The following is a 24,522-nucleotide window of genomic DNA, read 5'->3' as shown; positions in this document are numbered from 1 at the left end:
ACGACTCGAACAGCTCGTACCAAACAAAAACACAGTGTCTATGGTTTGGATGTACTGTGTTTTGACTGTAATTAAGACAACAATGAACAAAAAGAAGTCAAATGTAAACGCTGTGAAAAAAACACTTTCAGCGAACAAAGCACAATCACACACTCAATACATATAGTGCTCAAAAAACGAGAGGATCAAGCTCCCAGCAACATTAGAAAAAATAATCCCCTATTTAATACTGGAGCATATTCACAGGGTCAAAAATACAAAATTGTTAATTAATCATTATCGTGGTAAAATGTACAATTAATTGTGATATTGATTTGAGCTCATAACGCTCAGCACTAAGTGCCATTGTCACTTTCCATCTTTGCAAGTTGCCACCTTATGACTACTTGCTTATTTACTTATAGATTTACTTAGGTACTAAGTAAAACTGCTGCTAATAAAGCATGGCAGTCACCAAGAAGAGAACATGATCGATTTATCTTCCAGCATCTTCTGGCTTGCCGCCTTTTTGACACACGGAGGTGGTGGGCTGAGCCCCTTCTGCCCATGGTGAAGAACCTCCTGCTTACAGCATCTGGAGTCAGTTCAGTCACTGTGAGCTGAGGCCCACAGTGACTAACAATATTTATCACTATCCTGATAGATTATATCACAATTTATCACATGCTGTTTTGAGTAAAATGTGGGGATTGTCATTTATTTCTAGATCATAGTCCAACTGGAGGTTTCATTACAGAGTTCATAATCGGCCCTGCTTAATGTGACTTGGTGCATGCATTATGTGTTATTTATTAATCCCACAAGGGAGAAGGGAAACGTCCAGCTCCAGTTGCTGCCTAACATTTACTTTCACTTAATAATGTCGTACTCTTTGATATTTTGGTCTGTCATGCTATTTCTAAAATAGTTTGATAATATCCTTTTCTTGTCGCCCACTCATATTCCGTGCATTCAAAAAGAGCAGAGCTTCTCTCCAGCTCACTAATGGGAGGAGATTGTCATGCTTGTCCCATGCTGAGTTGAAAGGCCCAGAGGTTTCATCTGCAGCATCAGCTCTGAGAAGATTTCTCTTCTGATTTCGTGTTAACTGTTGTTGGGATTTTTTTTTTATTAAAAAGAAATGAGATTTTTTTATTCAGCTTTTAATTCTTGAAGGAGTACTTCAAGGAAAAAAAAGCATGTTACTAATAATGAAAGATACTTGGTTGTGTTATAGCTGACTGGTGTGGGGGTATAAAATGTAACATTTTTAAAGTCCAGTTTTGTTCCCTAAAGATGCATTGCGTTCTCTTCTTAAGAAGGAGAGGTGAATATTTGTAATTTGTTTCATTATAGAACTGTGTAAAATAAAAGAACATAATAGTAGATTTGTAGAGCCTTTGTCGTTGCTACTCAGCATTGCAGAAACTGCACTATGCACAAATATGTTGCTAATAATGAAAGATACTTGGTTGACAACCTTGTGTAATCTTGGTTGTGTTAGTCCCCAATGTTTCTCCTTCACCCTGTGCTATTGTAACATTTTTGAACTTCAACTTCTTGCTTCACTAACCAGAGTCAGATAATGTTCGTTTGTTATGTCACAGACTATAAATTAATTAAACATTAATAACTGGTTACAGATAATGGATGAATAAATAAATAATAATATTAATAAAAATAAAAGTTTCATTTATATAGCACCTTTATAATACCCGAGGTCACTTTACACAGGAAAATAAAAGAGGGATGACACTTATGCCTGTGGAGGAGTTATTGACAAAGGAAGTAGGTTTTAAGCTGAGATTTTAAAAAAGAAAATGAAGCAGAGGCCAAGACTTTGTGGTAAACAGTTTCAGAGCTTTGGTGCCATAACACTGAATGAGCTGCCAGAACTAACTAGTCTGAATGTAGGTGCTGACAGGAGACCACTATTGGAGGACCTCAGTGATCATGCAGGGCAGTAGGGATGTGTAAATGTTCAGAAAGTTATGCTGGTGGTATACCATTCAGTATGTGAGCAGAGGAACTTCAAACTGAATATGGAGCTGGACAGGTAGATGATGAAGAACTGGGGTTATTTGAGGTGTATTTTTAGAATAAGAGATAACTCTAGCAGCAGAGTTCTGAACATACTGAAGAAAGTGTATGTTTTTTGGAAGGCTAACGAAGAGGGAGTTGTAGTAGTCTACATGAAGAGATGAATGCATGAGCCAAAATGACAGCAAAACGCTGGAGGTAAACGTCTTTGGAGCAGAATTTCCTTTTTGCTTTGCAAACGGTACCAGTATTTTTGGTGGCATGAATGGCTCAGGTGGCTTAGTCACGAACGTGCATAAGGTACAATAACTGGAGATTAAAGCACTGAAATGTGTGACCCTAGGATCATATGTGTTTGTGTAGATAAGGCTGGCCATTTTCAGTTTCCAGTTTTCACAAAAGCTCCTTAGGGACAATCTCGCTCCTGGTTTTCTTTATCTTCTGACCTTTATGAATATTTTGTATGGACCTGGCTGGTGATGAGCAGAGATTTGCAGCTTGTGTGTGTTCTCTGTCCACAGGACATATGCCCTGCGCAGGGTGCGTGATGCATTCAGAGAGAACCGGAATGTGGAAGACCCCAGAGCTCTGGAGCAGCTCCTGAGCAAAGCCTGCGAGAGCCTGGCCATTATCCAGAGACAGGTACCGCTCACCCCTGCAAAACACAAACAGCAGCAGGAATATATGTGCTGTCATAAAATACAGCACAGCTTTCTCTCTCTCTCTCTCTCTCTCTCTCTCTCTCATTCTCATTCTGTATCTCTAAATCTCCCTATCCTCTGAAGAGAGCTTGCCTAGCTGCTGCTGCCGCTCCAGAAGCATATTGATGAGCATCTGGTGGGCTCCCACCTGTCCACTGGTATGAAGGTGGCATCACCCGCATGCCACTAATGACCACTGATATCCTGCTGTCTCAAGCTTTGTTCCCATATTACTGTTCAGCACTGAGGCCACATCCCCGGGGATGTGGCTTTCTGTTGGCCTTTTTGTCCTTTTTAAGCAGCCCAAGCAGGGAAACCAGTTGCCTTAGAACTTTTTTGCTTCCCTCACATTATTTGCTGACCTACTTCTGAATAAAAAACTATATATATATCTGCACTATATTGTCAAAGTATTCATTTGTTTTCGCACGCATTTCAACTTCAGTGACATACCATTCTTAATCCGTAGGGTTCAATATGGTGTCAGCCCACCCTTTGCACTTATAACAGCTTCAGCTGTTCAGGGAAGGTTTTCCACAAGGTTTAGGAGTGTGCTTTTATGGGAATTTTTGACCATTCTTTCAGATACGCATTAGTGAGGTCAGGCACTGATGTTGGACGCGAAGGCCTGGCTCACGGTCTCCACTCTAATTCATCCCAAAGGTGTTCTGTCGGTTTGAGGTCAGGCCAGTCATGGTCTTCAACACCAAACCCCTGCAAAACACAAACACATCAGCAGGAAAATACATGCTTGCCCTGGGATGTCACTCAAATTCATATGTGTGTGAAGGCAGATGAGTGAATACTTTTTTGCTTTATATATATATATATATATATATATATATATATATATATATATATATATATATATATATATATATATATATATATGTGTGTGTGTGTGTGATCCCTTCAAACCATGAAAGCTCTCTAAAACATTCAAAGTTTTTAAACCATGACGGAGATTATAATCTGATCTGCAACAAAGAATTTAAACCCTATTAATGACATGTCTGATTAGTCTTAATCAAATAACGCCCTGGAACTTTTGGAAAACTACTAACACAGCACTTCAAAGGCAGGTTGTTAATTTGTTTGTCTATTGATAATGTTAATGCAGACTCAGGCCAACATTTATGCAGATGCTGAATATCATGTCTTTATCTATTAGCTTCTATATCACTGTCTATGGTAGCAGTCGGGATATCTTTATTTCACTATGGGGATTCTCAGGGGTTGTTTGATGCATTCTAGGTATTTAGTGACAGCTTATTGATGACAAAACCACAAAAGGAAACAAGAATGTGAACTCTGTAAAAACCCTGAGGCTGGGAAATGGAATGCTGTGCTACAGAATAAAAATGCTTAACAATAATAATGATCTAATTGAAGCCAAAACCTTTCAAATAAAGCAGTGCTGTGACGGGGTAAAATGAGAAGAAACTTGATGATGTTCATTAAGTGATGCTTCTGAGCTCTAAAGTTGCATTCTCAGTGAAACTGCTTAATTTGCCAAAAATTATCAAAAGGTCCTGAAAGTTCATAAAATTGTCCTTGGGTCATGGAAACTTTTCGTTCCTTGATTGAGGCACTCAGCAAATTATAAATTTGCAGATATCTGCTGATCCTGAATTAGACGTCACCCTTGGCTGAACCTCGGCAAGATGACCCTGGCATAGACTGCAGTGGAGAGGTACTACAGCGTTCAGTGGCTGAATAGTTTATTTTTTAAATTTTTTTAAGAGCTGGCATTAAGGCTTAGAGGGCTCAATTTGTTTGAAAGAGGAAATCTAAAAGAATTAGACACCGATCTTATTGATCATTTTCATTATATTATGTTAGCAACAGATACACTTCGTCCTAGTCAGTGTTTTGCATATGGGTCATATTTATCACTTACTGGAGGAGCTTCAGATTGTGTGTTTAAGTTGGTAGTAACCAGGCTCAGCCAAGGATGATTTGGCTTTAAAATGTAAGTATAAATGTCTTTATTATCATTAACAGGAGATGTGATTGACTTTTTGTCTGTGGAAAAAGGTAATGAAAAAGAAAGAAACAAAAGGATAGTAAAAACACACAAAGGCTGTAGAATGGCAATACAACATTGGTTGCTGTACCAGCTTTGTGTCCCTATTTAGCTTCTGTCCCCTTGTACAGAGGATGGCTATGATCTCTAACTCCAGAATCAAAGAGCAGCTTTCCAGTCTCTATAGGAACAGAGCCTGTATTAGCACTTTAGCCCCTTTCTCACTCTCTGTGTAGGTGAGCGCTGTTTTACTGGAGTTTAGATGAAAAGCTCCTTTTTTAAAATTCAGGTGAAATGTGATTTGGATCCAGTGTACACTTAATCACTCTCAAACGTCCTGAAGTCAGGGGATGCATATGCTACTTGGCTAAAATATCAACTAGTGGTGGGTGCTGTGGTCAGTGTCAAATATGACATTTCATTCTCAGGTGAAGTAATATTCAAGCATTTAGAATCTTAATTATATGTTATGTTTCTTTTTATTTAGTTTTCTCTGTCTTTATGAAATCATTTACAACAAACTGAACAACTTCTATTAACTTGTATATCGGGCATGTGTGTGTTTGTGTGTGAGTAAGCATGGAACCTCAGCCCTGTGTCTCTCTCTCTCTGGTCTTTGTGAGCACGTGTGGAATCACAAGTCGCGGTGACTAAGTGGGCTGACTTTGCCAGTGACTGATTTGCTGAATGTTGTGTGTGTGTTTCTGTCATCTGTCATGGTGTGTGTACGTGCCCATTTGTGTGCACAGATGTGTGTTTGTGTGAATAAAGACAGTTTGTGTAGTTGGCTCCCACTCCACCAGTGACAGTGCAGCCATACACCCACAAGCGCGCACACTCATGCACAGACACACACACACACACACACAGCATGGATGTGCTACGTAGTGTTGGAGGAAGCAAGACCCACTGCCACACCTCTCCAAGCTCAAAATACAGAAAAATAGTCTCTCTCACACACACACACACACACACACACACACAAACCCATGTAATGTCCTGCTGTGTGTCGTGACGCTGGCAATGTACACCCATACTCTGCTTCAAAAGGGCATGGGAAAGCATAACTCTCCAAAATGTGTGCCTGTGTAAATGTGTTTCTTTCTCCTGTAAAGTTGCTGTTCGTGGAGATACATGTTTTTTCATTGGACAGCAATGAGATTTAATCTCGCTGAGAAGAGAGAGTCCATTAGGCCTAGGTAATCAGTAATCTCAGTTTAAGCAAAAAATGTATACATTGCGTAGATGCTTATTGCTGCACATTGGCTTCTTCTCTAAGTGTGATTTGAGTGAAATGATTTCCATGGTGATCAACAATATACTTCAGATGTGGCAGCTCAGCTTGGAGAAAGCTGCAGTATTCATGGAGCGAAATCACTTGCAAAAATATTTGAACCTTTTATTTATATTTATCTACATTTTTCAGAACAAACTTGCATTTGCAAAACATTTTTGTATTTTATTTATAATATATATAATATACATGAATATGGAAATATGTCCCCAAACTTTTGACACTAACTGAAGCAAAGTATTTGCACAATTTGCCACATGCCTCTTGAATTTTATGCATGTATGTATGTATGTATGTATGTACGTCCATTCACATTTTTACAGCACATATATTAGCATGCATGAAAAGTTGCAATAGAAAAAGAAAAAGACCTAAGGGTTTTGCATTTAATATTGCCCATGTGTACTGCCCCATACTGTTCTCTCTTGTTGTTTTGCTCAGCTCAGAAACATTTTAAAATTTATGACCGGAACCCCATCCCACTCCAAACAAAACCCGTTCCCATTCCTTTGAAATGCGCCCTTATGCCCTTTTTACGGGGGAGGCCTGAGGATATTAAAGTAAATGTGTAGTATGCAATATTGATGTGCCCCCTATCTCAAAATGCACTTAAGTTAGTGTAACAAGTCTGAAAATCTGTGGCTCCCGGTGGAAGCCCATGGCAAAGTGCAGGAATCTCCACAGGAAGCTGCCTCCCTGCCTTTGTTGCTCCAAATAGAATTTTGATGAGACTCCTAATGGATTTCACATTGGTTTTTCTATCTGGCTCCCTGATATTTTCATCTGACCACTCTAAAATTAATTATTATTTTTTTCTAATGCCAGGTTTACCAGCACTGACTTAGTGCTGAGTGATATGAACACAAATAATGTATTAATTTCCCAGCCATACTGAGCTATTATTAACACTGATTCCAATTAGAGATGTCATGTTATTACCAGCTGAAAGTTCTAGTCAGTGTTTGTGGATAAGGAGAGCACAGACTAGTTGGGGAAATGCACTGTAGAGGTGGTTGGTGATATAGCATGTAAAGATCATATGGAATTGGTGGCACTGAACATGCATTAACGGTGCCAGTGGGGCTAGGTACAGCCTTAGTCACCATGGAACCCAGTGTGGATTTCTGGTTGTTGATGGTTAAAGGTAAGGACTGACTGTAAAGCTTGGAGTGGGGTGGGTCTGGGACGTCAGACTTCACTGTTGAGACTTCTGGAGGTATTGTGGGCTTAATTCAGTGAAACACAGATGAGGGGAGGTGCCTACCTTATGACCCCTGTGAAGAGCTAATGACGCAGTGGGTGGTTTGTGTACTCATGTGATGGGCTCAATGTGTAACCGTAGATGTAAAGGGTAGCTAGTTGCTAATCAGATCATAAACGGCCACAGCAACCTTAGGGTGTAACTATAGGATTGGAACAATAGTAATTGTGTGGCTGTTAGTAGGAAGAGAGAGGGGTGAGCCCTGTATGAAGCTCTAATAGATTGGCATAGGATATTTTACATTTTATCTTGTGTAAGATGATAATAAATTGTCTTGCTAAAAGCTTACAATGATATTTTTTTCCTTTCTGATTTCTTGATCATTATTTTCTGCTTGTATTGACACATTTGTCTGAAAGGAATCTCACACTATTTTAAAATGGTAATTTTAGTGTCTTCAGTATTTGGTCATTGAAAATACAAGCCTTACACTTCTGTAGAGATGTGGGTAAATCTATACCCACATCCCTATGCTTCTATTCTACATCTCTACATCTATTTCTGTGAAAAAGAATTGCAGTGTAATGAGGTTCTCTGGTGCCAAACATCAACATGCCTAATACTGAGTGTGGGGTAGTGAAGTACTGAGAAGCCCCTCAGCACTAAGCTGTAAATCACTGGAACTATGTTCACTCTGTGCTTACTCTAATGCCTATGCGATAAATTGGAGTGCTACTGGAGATCCAGAATTGATCATTCATCATCAATACCTAACTTCAACAATACTCCAGTGGCTGTATTCTATGAATTCCTATGCATATAGGTGGTAGCCTATGCTGTGCAAGGGAGTAGCCTTCCAAGAAGTGCATAGGCTTCTTCTTGGAATGTAACAAAAGAGGAACAAACTCCCAATTTACAAGTTTTATTTACTATGGAAGAAACACAGATAAGCAAGTGTGTACAATCATCAGGGCACACAGAATCGATGAAAAGGAAGTTAGAGAGATGGACATGGTTTATGACAAAATCATGAGTTATAAATTTATGCCATTGTATGCCCGAGGAAAAAAAACATGTTCTTGGTTCTTTTGCCGGAGTATTCCCTGGGCCTAAACAGAGAATTGGATTTCCGTTGCTGTGTAGGGTTTGATCACCTGTGACCATAACTCACTGTGTGGAAAGCACGCAATACACAGGAGCTGATCGGAGCTGTCGGCACTGAGCCAGGGCAAATTGGTTCAGAACTCCCTCCCCTCCGTTTCTGATTCATATTTATGCTGCTCATTCTCACTGGAGCAGTGGCGGTATATTTTCACGAAGCCAAAATGAGTTTGACTGCATGTGGCAGCGCCTGTAATTCTGGCCATGGAGAGTTGAAGGACCATAGCAGCCCGCTTAACAGGGCACAGCCCCACAGTGAAAGCTGTGCAAGAGTGAGTCATGGAGAGGGGAAGACAGGTTTTTATGTAAAAGCCATTTCTCTTTTTGGATCTTGTGGTACAGCAAGTCCACTCTGCAACCAATAACAAGATCCAACTACGTTGGATTATTGACCCATATTCTTAGTCCTAATAAGGCCTGTTTTTTGTGATATTTTATGATTCAGTTAAATTCTTTAAGAAGTTTTAAAAGAGCACTATGTTTTTACCTTAAAATTTAAGCTTCAAATTAGTAGATGTTTTGCTGACCTATAATATGGAAAATTGAGCCTCCGTGATTGCTACTCCGGGGCTCAGCAGTACAGAAATTGCACTATGTAACTTTTGCACTATAGTTTTCTGCTAAAAAAAAATTGCAAATAGTTAAAATTGGTCAAAATGTAATAAGTTTAATGTGAGCCACTGTGTACTTGAAGAGAAATGCCTGTAGGATTTTGGTAATAAATATTAGTGAAGCTAATTTTCCATATTACTCATACATGTATGCTGACATATAGATATGTTTATACATCATCTCTCTGTCTAGCTATCCATCTGTCCATCCATCCGTATTCTATTATGGTTTATATTGTATTATTTATTGTCTGCTTCTGTGAATCAGAATTCATTATTTAATTGAACGCTCCTCCTCTGAGGAGAAATTTAGGAAGGTAAACAAGTCTGTTTGCATTCTTGTTCCTTTCCAAAGCCACACCTGATTCTGCCTTGTTACTGAGGCTTGCTTGTTAATTGCAATTATAATGTACATTTGGCTACAAATCCCAGTTTTGTTTTTTTTTTGGCCAGTGCAAAAGCAAACCTGTCCTTTCCTGAGGAAATGTCATATTGGTATATCTTTCTTGCTTTGACCCTTAGTAGCAAGATGTAAAGAAGTATCCAGTTTGTCTCCACTTTGTCTCAGCTTTGGCTGAAGTGCTTTGCTGTTCCGTGCAGTTTTCCTGTGAGTTTCTGTGCTCTGTGTGAACTCTTAAAGCCCGTCCCGTGGGGCAGCAGCTCACACTCTTCAGCTCTGTGTTTAGATTTGAGCTGATGTGTGCAGGTTTAGAAGAGCAGCAGGTTTTTGGCAGTTATATTCTCTTTTCTTCCATAGTCTACAGTTTCTAAAATATAATATGTCACATTATTTTTGGTATAATATAATTTCACTTTCTTTCCATTTTCTTTCCATTTTTTCCCTCACACTCCTAATACTAAATTTTCTCCTAGATATGAATACCCCAAGGCAAATTAGGTCATATTTCTGCAAAGCTTGGTGAATAATTACAGCTGTTTTTTGACTCCTATATCAAAATGCAACAATGAGTATAACATAACTGGCAAAGACCACATTATATGTATGGAGAGGAATTAGTGCCAAATTTGAAAAAGCAATCACTGCAATAGGACAATGTATAATGCAATCCACACACCTCATTGCTTTTCCAAAATTTAAAGCAAAACTGCTATTACATAGTTTTCACGTTGCTTGACCTCTTTACAGAAAAACAATACATGAGCATTTGAATTTTAAAAATTACATTCTGAATTAGTGTTAAAATTGAATACAGTCACTTCAAAATGTAATCAGTACACAATTGTATTGCTTTTAAAGCTGTGCCATATCATATAATTTGCGATAATATTGTCATAATTGTTAAAACGATAGTAAAAATCTATATTGTGATAATAGTGATATTCTGATTTAGCCACAGTGAAGTACAGTTGAAAGTGGCTTCTAAAAAAGGGAGGTAGTTTGGTTACAAAATAACCATGGTATTGTGTAAAAATGTATTTTATTTCATATAATTAATAGTAATATAGCATTTATTTTGTTGAAGTAGTGTGCTTTTGAACTTAATAAACATACCCTTAAATATCGTGATATCATATGGCAACATCGCCCAACCCTAATTGCTTTACTTTGTAAGGCACTTTAAAAGTAATCTCACGTGTATTGCATTGCAATATTATTTTTGAACACAGACGTGTGGAAAACGTGCCATAACGCAAAAGAAATATTCATTACATTGATTTAATGTCGCTCTGTCTCTTACCAGAAAAAACAATACATGTTGATTTCCGTTTAAAAAATAAAATGCTGAATTCCGGTCAGAACTGAACACAGACCGCTTAAAAATGCAATCAGCTCCACAGTATTGTGTACCACTATGTGGCGCTCTGAACGTACAAAAACGCAAAACAGGGATTGCATTTCAGCTGAGAGCAGTGCTATATTCGTGCCACAATAAAAAGCGATCACCATCTAGTCACAGTCTTCTTCTGAATTTGAGCGTGGCCATTTTGCCATTTTCAGACTACTTTTTTGAATAAAGGAGAATGTTTGATTTTTGAATTACAGTTATATGTTACACGAAAAACACTTTTGTTTCGTTGTTTTACACCTAATATTAAATGTATGCTTTTCATTTGTATTAAATTAACTAATATATTAAATGTGTGAAACCTGTCAACCTTTGGCATATGAACATATGAACAAATCTCTGTCCTTCACACAAATGCATGTGTCCTGTATGGCCATGGACTGACTCTAATAGAATTTGAGGATGTGAATGAGAATAGTGACATAGACTGAGTGACAGTACATGACATTGACTCTCATTCCACTAGTTTATACTGTTAGAAATAACATATTGATCAGATTTACCTCTACAGTTCCCTCCCTGTATTGTCTGCAGCCAAGCAATCGATCCCCCATAACAGCAACTGAAGGTGCTTCACATCAAGACCTCGCAGCATGTCCTTTGTAACAGAAATTAAATCTGAGTTCAGCAGCTTCTAGACAGTAAAAGCTTTCTGACATACTCTGAACCGCACAGTACTCAGGAGACAAGTACAAATGCATGTATATTTTTATTACAAGTAAGTGTCTTGTTCGGTCTAGTTCTGCTTGTTATCACAGCAGGAAGTCTCTTCTCAGTGAGGTGGAACCAACTACTTACTTTGTCTCATTTGTTCCTGTACAGTAAAGTATTTCAAAAGAGATGGTAGTTTAAAATAATACATTTTTAACATTTGGTCATAAGTTCAGGAAGAACCACCCGTACAGGTCAGTTGAGGCTATTCTCATCTCTGGTACCACGCTGGTGGAACGAGCTTCCAAGCACTATCAGAGCAACAGAAACCCTCTCTGCATTCAAGAAATCCTTGAAAACCCAGCTCTTCCGAGAGTATCTTTTGCACTGAATGTCTTTCTTTAATGCACTTATTACTTCCTGGCATATTGCACTTAATGTAAAGTATTTTGTATAGTTTGTGCTGTAGTTCGAATGTTAGATCCTCTTTTGTAAGTCGCTTTGGATAAAAGCGTCTGCCAAATGCATAAATGTAAATGTAACATTCAGATCTGAGATTTAGAAAAGCAACCACTCTAAATCATTAGATCATCACCAGATTGATTCTCTGAGACTTTTGTTCAAAAGGCCTTGCTCTGCCATATAAGATGGCCTTCACCTCATTACGATTACAATGCAAGCATTACAGATCTGATAGTTGGTGTTCTTTAAGCGTGTTGAGTCACCCAGGTTCAAAAAGAAGTTGTAAGTGGCTTCACATTTCTAGAGGAATCATGTACTCCTCCTCATACTCTCAAGTTCTTGACATGGTGTGTGCCTTGGTGGGTCCTAAAATAGAGTGTGGGATTAGTAGCGATCAAATGATGGAATTATACAATTAAGTAAATTATATAAATTAACACTTAGAACTCTTTTTGTACACTTCTAATTTTGTCTTTATATGCCACATTGAACAATGCACGGGCATTTGTAGCTACGAATAACATGTTTTGGAAATTAACTGCATAACAAACTGCCAACTGTCAGTTCTCTTACACTGTTATTTTATCACGAAGCAAAGAGAAAACAAAATAAAAAAACATGCCATGGTTAGTGTGTGGTGGGGGGGGGGGGGGGGGTAGATATATAGGGCCCCACCAATGAATCTGGAGCTTTTTTAAAATTTATTTTTTCCTTTGTCACCCGTCCCTCTCCTTTGTGTTCTCTCTCTTCAAGCACGTTAACCCCTCCCCACCTTCTTCTGTATTCAGCTGGTAGTAAAGTGTCAGTAGACTCCAAACTTTTTTTTGTTTCTTTATAAGACAAAAAATGAAGATATAAAAATGAATGCAGGTCATGTCACATCCCATTTTGCACACTTTAGCCACATAGGAGCATGACATTTTAACACACACAATTCAAACATAACATCACAGTTTCTACTTTGTCTATCCTCGTAAAGCAAAATATATAAGTAAAATGATCACAGAGCCTGTACTTTTGATAGAAATTGGCAGCAATGCTCTGTGTGACACTTCTTTTCTTGAACATTCAGGAGGATTGATCACAACTGATGATCAGCGACTCTTAAAGGTCAAGGTTGTTTTTAAAGGGGGATATCAGTCAATCAAGATTTATTTGTATAGTGCATTTTTCAACTGATGCTGTTGAAAAGCAGCTTTACAGAAATCCAGTAGTCAGAAAAAAAGATCAACCACCTGCAAAACAAAAAAGCCCCAGGGGAGTAAGACAGGCGACAGTGGCAAAAGTCCCTAGAGCCTAGAGGAAGAACCCTTGGGAGGAACCAAGATTCAAAAGGGAGATCCATCCTCCTCTGATCAAACCAAAGATAGAAGTCAACAGTTTTGCCACAGCCTGTAATTATGCTCAGGTGTACTGATATAATCATAGTAGTTATGTAAACATAATGGAAGAATGATGGCAATAGTGGCAATGCCATCAATGTGAAATTATGATAATATTATAATAACAACAATAGCGTAAATGTGAGGGTTACTAATTAGAGTCCTGGGCGGCATGGTGGCGCAGCAGGTAGTGTCGTATTCACACAGCTCCTGGGTGACTGTCTGTAAGCAGGTGTGTTCTCCCAGTGTTCGCTTGGGTTTCCTCCGGGTGCTCTGGCTTCCTACCACAGTCCAGAAACATACATTGCTGGTGTGTGAGTGTGTGTCACCCTGCGAAGGACTGGTGCCCCCTCCAGGGTGTGTTCCCACTTTGCGCGAAGTGATTCTGGGTAGGCTACAGACCCACCGCGACCCTGAACTGAATAAGCGCTTACAGACAACGAATGAATGAATAAATCTGTCTAATACCTGATGAAAAATTATTTCCATAACATTAGTTTAAGGTAATAGACTGATTTGATTTAAGGTAATAAATTGGTAGAATGACCAGTCAGGTATAATATGGCCAAATGGTTGTGCACTGGATACCTGTTTGTCTCCCTGTTTTGTGGCTGTGATTGGATTGAAGGTATTGATCCCTCAAAATGAAGTAGGACTGATTTCACTTGGGTTTTTTTTTTTTTTTTTTTTTCAATTCAAGCAGTACAGTATTAGTTAAGCCTGGGCGACAGGGACAAACATTCATTCATTTATTGTCTGTAACCCCTTATCCAGTTCAGGGTCCCGGTAAAGACAAACATGTTATCACAAAAAATATATGTTTATATCTCTATTAATGATGATAAATGATTGATAATTATTGTAGTATTATTACATTTAATAACCTTGTCAGAGTTTTAAAAGACAGTCCTTCTGAAAATTGCAGAGTGAATATATCAAATGTCATATATACATGTGTGCATGTATTGTCATTGTCACACAGTTCAAAGTGACTATCTGTGAGGAGCTCTCCCTGTGTCCATGTGGGTTTCCTCCAGGTGCTCCGGTTTCTTCCCATGGTCCATAAACACACGTTGCTAAGTGCTTTGGCTATTTAAATGTGTCCCTAGGTGTGTGTGAGTGTGTGTTACCCAGCGAAGGGCTGGCATCCACTCCAGGGTGTGTTTCCAGCTTGCATTCAGGTACTCTGTGTGGGCTCAGGACCCACACGACCCTGAACTGGATAATAAAATAATCTGTAATCCATGAGTAAAGATTTGACGTGACCTATATACATTTTATTCTGCCCAGATATTTATCCCATTTCATTGAAACTATACATTTTTTTTTTCTTATCATTTTATTGCCCAGGCCTATCTAGAATATGAGCTGCTAGGTCATAGACCTTGTCACGTTTTAGCCAATGGTTGTGCCCTTGTTATTTAAATGACATTATTTTTATAAACTGCTTCCTTATCTTGTCATAGACATAGTATATACTGCAATTACAGTCAGTTGTCCATATGTGGCGCAGAACACACATTGTTAGAACCTTTTACTACTTTACCTTTTATTCAGTGCCCAGGATCACCAGTGAGTAGGTTTTTTTTTTTTTTTTTTTTTTTTACTTTTGTATCATTTTCAGCATTCCAGTTACATTGAAATAATGATGGTGTTGCTCTGTTATGAGTGGAGCAGACACAGCAGTGCTGGTGGAGTTTTTAAACACTCTATAAGACACACATCTCTTGTTGTCCACTTTGTAGATATAAGGTCAGAGACAGCAGCTCACCTCTTGCTGCACAGTTGATGTTGGTCCCCCTCTAATGGGTCATCAGTGGGCACAGGAGATCAATGCCTGGATATTTTGGGTTAGTGGACTAATATTAGTCCAGCACTGGGACTGAAGGGTTTAGCCAACAATTTATGCAGAGCAACTTAAGGACTACACTCTGTAATTGTAAAACTACAAAGTGCAGTGTTATGGTAAATGGAGCTGATAAATTGGAAAATGAGTCTAGAAACAAGGAGATGGTTTTAAGGATATGAGCATATTGTCTAAGCAGTGCTGCGTTTTCTGTATTACCGTCATCTTTGTGTCTAAGTGACTATGTAAATTAAGCTGTAGCCATTTGTTTTTCCATGGTTTAGTCACACAGTGTCTTATTTATTTATATTAGTCCAAACCACCAATCTGGCGTCAACAGTTCAATCATCACATGGCACATTGTCAGCCCATGAGCAGTCTCTTCCTAAAACAAAGGAAGTATGGTGAGTGTGTAAGGCTTAAAAATTACCGCCATCACCCCAAAAATAGCCTCCTTGATCCTGTGACAAATGTTTTCACAAACAGACAAACAGCTCTGGGAACTGTTGTTTCCAGCTTAATTGCATCTTGCATCCTGATGAAAGCGGAATAGGCCAGGTGCATTAGCGTGACAGTGGGAGGTAAAGTGGGTTGAAGATTACTAAAGGATGAAGCAATGACGGAGAAATTACTCATTAATCTGATCTGGCCAAATAGATGACGGGGCAGGAAGAGAGCTGGGACGTGATGCCGATGGAACGGTGAACTGTTTCCAGGCTCATCTAATGCTGTTTCAGAGGACTAGTGCAAGCCGTCTGTTTAAGTTTGGAGAGATTGTGTCAGTGGACTGCTGCCTCGTGTTCCAGTCTGGAGAAACAGCCAGGAATGGCAGCTTTTCATTGTACACAAATACGTGGGAGCTAAATCTGGGCACCAAACCTCACTGACAGACAATGGTTCAGAGTGGGCTTGGGTAAGAAAAAAAACCTACAGCGGGGTTGGGACAAATCCAGCTCTGTTCTCATCAAAATGTCAGCTGTTATGACGACCATGGTATTTTACAATTGCCCAATTAACTATTAGGTGTTACACATAAGATTAAAAACAAAGTAAAGAAAGTGTAATTATTTTGGTGTAATTAAAAATGTAAAAATTATTAGCCCCATTTGCTACAAGACACGCTGTTCTCCCTGGTTTGCCTACTTTCAGAATCTCTGCACCTTATAAGGCAGAACTGTATGTCTGAGAAATAAAAACAAATGTTTGTACATGGCTGAAGTATAACTTCTCTGAAAATGTTTATTCAGTGTTTGAATTAAGTCAGAAACACGTTTGTATCTCTAGATTTTTAGTTGGAATTTGGACAGTTTTTCACCTTAACTGTTAACAGCAAAAATAAGCCAATGTTACCCATTTTTAGGTGGAATTTGGTAGGGCTGGCCCTGAATATTCAGGTATTCAGTTTATAATTTTGAGATTCGGATATTCGTTTATTTATTTATTTATTTTTGAATGAAGCCTAAAACAGGTAAACACACTACAGCAACCTACTTACAACCAAACATTGCAAACCTACAGTTCATTTTTGTCAGCGTCATACCTCAAAGAAGCTCTGGTTTATTTGTGCACAATCCATGTTCTTAGTGGTACCGCGTAGTACACGAGTTAGTATTTGATCGGAGCCAAAGTGTGACTAATTTTACAGCGGGTGCTGAGAGCTGATTTTCTGAACAATAGGGCTGGCCCCAAATATTGGGGTATTCAGATATTTGTTCATTGGGTATACATTTGGTTTCTAATTTTGTGATTCGGATATGTTTGGATAAATGTGGTTATCGATAAAGGCAGCGCTCCAGCAGTAAACACAGTGCTCTCCCTACTCCACCCATATTCAGGCTCAAGTCTTTGTAGCCTAAAACTCAGCCATATAAAACAGCCTAACATACTACAACAACACACTTACAATGAAGCAAGGTGACGCCACAGTTCATTTTGTCAGCTTTGTGCCTGAAATTAGAGCACCTCCACTCAAACTGGTTAAATTGTGTATACTCTGTGCCCTTAGTTAGCAAGCTAGTTAGCAGGTTAGCGAGCGGAGGTAGCGAGCGAAGCTGTGCTTTGAGCCACGATGCAGCCTGGAGAGAGGGATTTTAAAGCAGGGGTCGGAAGTGGATTTTGTTAATGGCAACAATATACACCACCGCACTCCCCGAGTATTCAAAAATTCGCCAAATGTCCCGACCGAAGTTCCGAAGCCTAAAATTGTATTCGGAACAGCCCTAGAATTTAGAGGCCCACTTATGGAGCAGGAATAGACCACTATCCTTATCTCATAGTTTTCAAAGGTTGGAGTTCGCTCTGTTGTCTAAAAAAAAATAATTAAAAAAAATCCATATATCTTTGCTCTGAGAAACATTTTTCATGTTTTTGTTTTTTGTTACCCATTTACAGACACCGGGGTATTGTAAAAACATTAGACCCATTTCAAGCACACACAGAAACCTGAGAGCTGGCAAATGGCGAGGAAACATCCTCAGAATTTTATATAAACGTTTTGTTTTTTTGTTTTTTTTTAATTATTATTGAGAACATTGCCTTTGTGGTTTTTGGTTTCCAATTTGTGAATTTGTAGGAGTATACTTTTGACCAGAAGCAGTATCTGATTCTTCATTGCAACGTGACTCCAAAAAAGTCTTTGTGCATGATGGAGGAGTTACAGCATATCTCCCTCCCTGCCATTTTGCCAGATCTTAATAAGTGGTGCCCACAACATACCAAGTTAAATTCATGCCATTCTACATGGTTCTCATGGCTTAATAAGTGGAAAGCCCAAGATTTTTTTTCCTAAAAATAAAATCCACACCACTTCCCTTCAGAGGCTCCATAACTGTAAAATGACAAAAAAGATAATGACCAACACGAGTAAAGTTGTAAAATGTGGTCTAAAAGTGTGTGCCTCTCAGTTCTGTTCCGACCAGACCTCATTCTGGACCTCAGTCTGACACTATTCATACTTCATTCTGTAACCAGATTGCTCAATAAATTTTCATTACATCCAGATGCGTCTCTTCATTTCAACACTACCAGAAGACAAACATACAACAACGACAAAACCTTCAGATCGGAGGCAAATGACATTCGCTCGGCGCTGGCTCAGTCGCTGTGTAAAACTGCAGAAAGACACAATACAAAAGCTCCCTGAGTGATGGCCTGTGTCTTGTAAAAACTTGACAAATATCTCTCAGGTTTGATATTTGCACCTGTCTGTGAATCCAAACTCAGTAGTGTGAAAAGTACTGTGACTGGCAGTGAGTGCATAGACAAGCTACAGCCAATGAGAACACAAGACATGAGCTGAGGTGAAAGCTGATGGAGGAGATATACATTATCTGTTGGTTCTGTTCTGTATTTATTATAAGTCCTTCGTAATTATTGCACTGTAGGCTATTATCTGCACTCATGGTCTTGGAGGAATCTTGCTTCATTTCAATGTGTACATACCTGTAAGAACAATAAAGCCTCTTGAACTTGAACTGTAATATAGTTTATATCAAAATACACACGCATATCTGCCATGTTTTCATGATGAAATGTATTTTAGGAGACCTGACAGACTTGTTGAGGGTTCCTCCTGTAATTCATGATCCAGATTCTCCAATCAGTCATAGTTTGCAAACCAAAAAACGCTTACTCCCAATTATAAGAAAACAAGTTTAGGTTGGGTTCTGGCAAACCCTTCAAAGCTAGTGCATATTTCATTTGGAAATAGACTAAGGATATTGTTTTGGGAAACTATTGCTTTGCTAATGGCTTTAGCCTTTTAGTTATCTGTCATGACTGACATTCATTACAGGGCACTGCTGCCATTTCAATGTACTCAATTTGAAATTGAAGGCAAAAGCGTGTAAATAAATAAAAATAATAATAATAAATAAATTAAAAAAGCCACAGAATACCACACTTACTGGAATAATGTATACACACACACACACTATGGATTTATTAATTTATTTATAATTTCTCTTGTGAATGATTCACATATTCCCAGTTTTTGTATTACAGTGTGTGTGTGTTTATGTGTGTGTGTGTTGTACCAGCCATTCCTAAAAATAAATGTCAGCCCACTGTATTGTGGAATGGAGTTCCTAATAAGCAGGAGTGAAATTTCTATTACAAGGAGCTACAGGGCAGGGCATGTTCATTATGGAGGTTGCCCAATGACTCACCCTTTCAAAGGTTTATTAATGGGTGACCCCCCTGTTTCCAGGAGTGGGTGGGTAATACTGGGGGTCAAACCTGTCTCCTCATAGTTGTTCAGACATGACTTGAGTCATTGCCACTGTTCACAGGGTTCCATGGGTCACTTAGTTCATCCACAATTACAGCTCTCAATTACTAGTTCTAGGTCAAGCATGTTGCTGCCAAATCAAAATGTCACCATGATAGGTTTTACCCAATGGATCTGTGAAAGGAAAGGTGTGTGTGTGTGTGTGTGTGTGTGTGTGTGTGTGTGTGTGTGTGTGTATATATATATATATATATATATATATATATATATATATATATATATATATATATATATATATATTCACACACCATACCTTATAATTTTTTTCCTTAAGTATTGTGTTATAACATTTATCATAACATTTTCTTTTTGAATCTCTCGTCTGTCTTTCTTTGTTTTCCCTGCACATTATTTTTCCTGCTACTGTTGTAGCAAGTATAATTTTTTTTTTGCAGTGACAAATATCATGTTGGATGTGACCAATGTGTGTATAGTATTTTGAATTTAATGAAACGTTTTTGTTTTTTTTTTCTGCTGCTTCTCAGAACATCAGTCTTACTCACTCATCGGGTCATATCGTGCCGCAGAGTTATATTGCTTTGGGCCGAACTGAACAAGACTCTGCTGGAGGTGTATCAACAAAAACAAATACAGTGTGCAAAAACAGCAAGGGTCTGCCAAAATTTGTTGTCTTCATTATTGTTTCACATTTGGACATATTTGTAGAACTAAATTCAGCAGATGAACTGCTGTGATGCCGACATTTTGGCCTTGATACTAACGTATGGTATTGTGATGTTCAGGACAAAGTGATGTCTACAACCGAAAATTAAAAACAGGTCTTTGACAAAACCATTTTGAAAAATTGTGAAAAAAAGGGAAAAAAATTCCTACAGCAAAGATGAAATCTTTAATATGGAAGCCATTTCTGCCACTTGAATTTGAGATATTTTAGAATTTTAAAGATAATAAGTAATAATTTTGAGATCATAATAAAGAGATACTTAGTCATAGTAAATCGACAAGAGTTTTCAATATGACTGACTTCTTAAGATACTTGGACTTGGTGTTGAATGACCAAATTGTTCAATAGTATCACTGAAGTCATTCAGTCGATTCCATAAGATGGTTGAATTTGTAAGTTTCACAGTGATCAAAGCTGAGCACCTGAGATGGGTTTTTCTGATAAATTGGCCAGTAAACCGAATGACAGACAGCAGAGTCGGGCTGCGAAAATGAGCTGCCTTTGGTTTTTTTTTTTTTTCCCCATCTCCCCATCTTCCCGCTTCTCTCCCTCCCTTCTGGAGGAAATACCTCTCGTGCATTTTCTCCCCTGGGACCAGAGCCCCTCTTGCATTTGTCCCTGTTTGCTTTCTAGTTCACAGAGGAGAGAGCGCTGGAAACAAAGGCCACATGGAGGTGAGGCTGAAGCAGCTAATTGCTGTTGCTGAATCATGCTGAATCACCCCGTCCATGGTGCTGAATTTTAAAATTCTCTCTCCTACCCCATATAAATGGAAAACATACGCTTTTGCGGCTGCAGGCCACTTATTTGAAGCATTTAGCTCCCTAAGCCGACTGCTTACCTTTCTTCATCTTACATTGTTTGTACCTGCCTTACTCATGAGACGTGGAAACGTGTAGTGCTGTGGCAGGTGAAAATAAGGTGCTGAATTATGTATTTGTTACTGATCCAGGGCCATGAACCAGCAGCTCCTGCAGTAGTTCTTGCTTCATTCTTTTTATAGAGACTGTCGACTTGCAATGACTCCCACAGGATTTAAAAAAAGAATAAAAAAGCTGTGGTGGATGGACGCAGAACCCTCTAGGGAGAAATCCACAGAGAAATCTGACAGGTTTAACATCTAAATGCAGTTGAGGTAGTGCTAGCCAATACATCGTCACACAATGATACAGATTGAATGGAAAAAAATAAATTAATTAACATTATTTGAACCATTCTGTTGTTGCAGAATGGTTCAATATCCATAAACTAATGTCCTCTATCTTTTTATAAAGAAATATGTTACCTCACAGACCTGTAAATAGTAATCAGACTGCTGCTTTCCCAGAGCTGTGGGACTCATGAACCACAGTGTACACTCTGCAGTTTAATAGACCTGTAAATCCCCCTTTACTGGGGTTCCACAACCCCACCGGTGCATATTTGCAAATTGCATGAATATTCATGTAAAACAATAATGTATGGCAACTTAATACATTGCCTACAACTCAGTTTCATTTAATTTGTTTTTTTAAATTAATTAATTAATTATGTAGTTTTATTTTCCACCCATGTACATATCTCACTGTAATTAAGGGGCATATAATACTGTAATTAGTCTCACGTGGCACCTTTTGCCACTTAACAAGGCCAAGGACCGCCTACTACACAAGGATAAACAGTGTGTACACTGATGTACAGTCAGCCAATCGGAATGCATCTGGCAGAATCCTGACAGCGAGGCCAGTTTAATCCACTGAAGCTATGGGACTCTCCATCTACTTGTGGGTGGAGCATCTGAGACTATCAGTAATAGTTTGTTTTCTATGTTGCACAGACCCTTCTCTTTAAATTATCTCTAATTTGTTATTGGGCGGCACAGTGGTGCAGCAGGTAGTGTCGCAGTCACACAGCTCCAGGGACTTGGAGGTTGTGGGTTCGAGTCCTGCTCCGGGTGATTGTCTGTGAGGAGTTTGGTGTGTTCTCCTTGTGTCCACGTCGGTTTCCTCCAGGTGCTCCGCATTGGCGACTCAAAAGTGTCCGTAGGTGTGAGTGAGTGTGTGTGTTGCCCAGTGAAGGACTGGCGCCCCCTGCAGGGTGTATTCCCGCCTTGCGCCCAATGATTCCAGGTAGGCCCTGGACCCACCGCAACCCTGAACTGGATAAGCGCTTACAGATAATGAATGATTAATTTGTTAATAAATTTCTGTTTGCTTTGAAGTAGTTTATAAATATGTCCAGCTCCCGTGGTCGTAGGGTTCAATCCTTGTCTCAGCTATATGAAATAAGAAAGAAATTAATAAAATTACAACATTAGTCTGCAAATTCTCTAGTTGCCCATTATGCAGTTGGACCAGCAAGATCTAGTCCTTCTGCCCACAAATTGCAACCAGCATTTACAGTAATTGGCATTGTTGGATTTAATCCCGCTCTTCTCCTCAGAGCTGTAATCACAATACTGATCCAAAAAAGTTGACTTTGTAGGTTTTCAGTCCTCCTGTAACCTCCTGTACGTATACAGTATCTTATGTGTGGAGAAACTCTACTTATATTTATTATTGAGCAGAGGTTAAATCAGTTAAAGGAACACTAGGTAGCATTTTTGCCTTAAAATTACAGCTTTGTGATTCTTCACTAACTTCTAAAAGCCTCTGCCATTGCTATTTCAAGCTACAGAAACTGCACTCTGTAACTTTAGATTTAAGGGCAGTGCTGTAAAAAACTATTACATTCTGACTGTAGAGGGAGCCCAGGAGCAAAAAAAAAGGCTAATCTTGCCTAGTGTTCCTTTAACACTTAAATTTGCTACATTTGTTAATTATTTTCCTAAGGGAAATGGAAATTAATAAAAACTGTAATGCCTTATATGTGTGGCCTAGTGATACTGCCCAAATCTGGAGCAAAACCCAAAAAAAAAAATATATATATATATATATATATATATATATATATATATATATATATATATATATATATATATATATATACAGCATCAGCATAGGCAATGTCACATCATGTAATGAAGCAAATTGATTATAATCCAGATTAAAATGTGCATTTTAGTGCAGCTTTTAATATATTACAAAGGAATACAGGATTGTGTTGAATGTAGCTAATGAAAAAAACAGATGATCTGAATTGGGTTAAGTAATGCATCCACATGGAGCACTTTTCTCTCGCTCTCTCTCTCTCTCTTTCTTGTAGTGATGGTGAGGTAGATGAGGGTGAAATCTTCGACAGATGGGGCCGACACTGACTCTGCGCTTTAGTGCCAGGAGCAAAGCCCTCTATTTTCATATTCATTACATTTTTCGTATTCTCCTACCCCCCACCTCCCTGCTTACCTCGACCGCTGCTGTGCCACCCTTGAAGGCTTTCCCTTCTCTCAGCACTTTTCCAGCTCAACTGCAGCATATTGATCTCTCTCTCTCTCTCTTTCTTTCTCTCCCTCTCATTCTCTTTTTCCCCCTCCCTCTACATCTCCCTGTTATTCTGTTTTCTCTGCCTTTTTAAACTCACTCTCCTCTTAACACCATTCAGCTATTCTGAGGTCTTTGTCTCACCTACCCAGCGGGTGTAGATTTTGATTGTGAGAGAAAAATAGGGGGAAAAAAAACACAGAGCTGCAAACACAGGTAAATATTTGCATTTCTTCTGACAGAGAGACTGAAAATGCTTTATGGACACAAATGAGGAATAGAAAGGTTCATAGGAAAGAGTAACTCATACATTCAGCTGAATCACTGAAGGCTTCAGTGTTCTTCTGTTCCAAGCTTTATGAGCAGACGGAAACTCAATAATAACTTCATTTCACGCACTAAATTGCTCAGATGTGAACTGCACTATCCAGGTTTATCAGCTCTGATCAGCGATTGCTACATTTTAAGGTGTTCCTTATGCAATTTGTCATAACATACAGTGCAGACAATATTGTACCTTGTGTCTATGAACGTGAACGCCAGGAAATGGTGCTGGAGGAACAAAAAGTTCCAAACTAAGTGAAAAAGACACTGGAATTTGTGCTTTAGCAAAAACAATGCTAAACAGACATTTGAGCTTTAGCACACCACAGCGCAGACCGTGTTCCATTTAAATGAGCCTAGAATCGCACTCATTTAGAGGATAAAGCCTCATATCTGTCTGTCTTCATCTTCCTTCCTCTCCTGTTTAATTCAAACTCTTAAGTCAAACAGTGGTGGGCTACTGGACTTGTTTTTTATTTCCCCACCTGTTTTCATGGTATGGTATGGTATTACTGTCCTGATCCGATCTCAAAGCTCAGGGCTATCAGAGCATTATTTTACTGATCTGTATCGGCTTTTTTCAACGTTATCTTAAGTCTAATCCTCCATTATCCTCTAGGCAGCAATCGCACATCCTCCTCCACCTTGAGTCAGTCATGACCGGT

At 38.8% G+C, this 24,522-nt stretch overlaps 1 protein-coding gene across 1 annotated transcript in view; it reads left to right on the top strand.

The window, feature by feature from the left end:
- LOC136708460 (LYR motif-containing protein 4) overlaps nucleotides 1–24,522 on the top strand; it is a 71,711-nt gene that overhangs the window by 16,520 nt on the left and 30,669 nt on the right. Inside the window, exon 2 of the mRNA XM_066683029.1 lies at nucleotides 2,541–2,661. Coding sequence (XP_066539126.1) covers nucleotides 2,541–2,661 — 121 coding nt within the window. The remainder of the gene's footprint in view (nucleotides 1–2,540; nucleotides 2,662–24,522) is intronic.

Source organism: Hoplias malabaricus, chromosome 10 (assembly GCF_029633855.1).
Source record: "Hoplias malabaricus isolate fHopMal1 chromosome 10, fHopMal1.hap1, whole genome shotgun sequence".
NCBI lineage: Eukaryota > Metazoa > Chordata > Actinopteri > Characiformes > Erythrinidae > Hoplias > Hoplias malabaricus.
The sequence above is the reverse complement of the archived record's forward strand: the minus strand, read 5'-3'. Positions and strand labels throughout refer to the sequence as shown.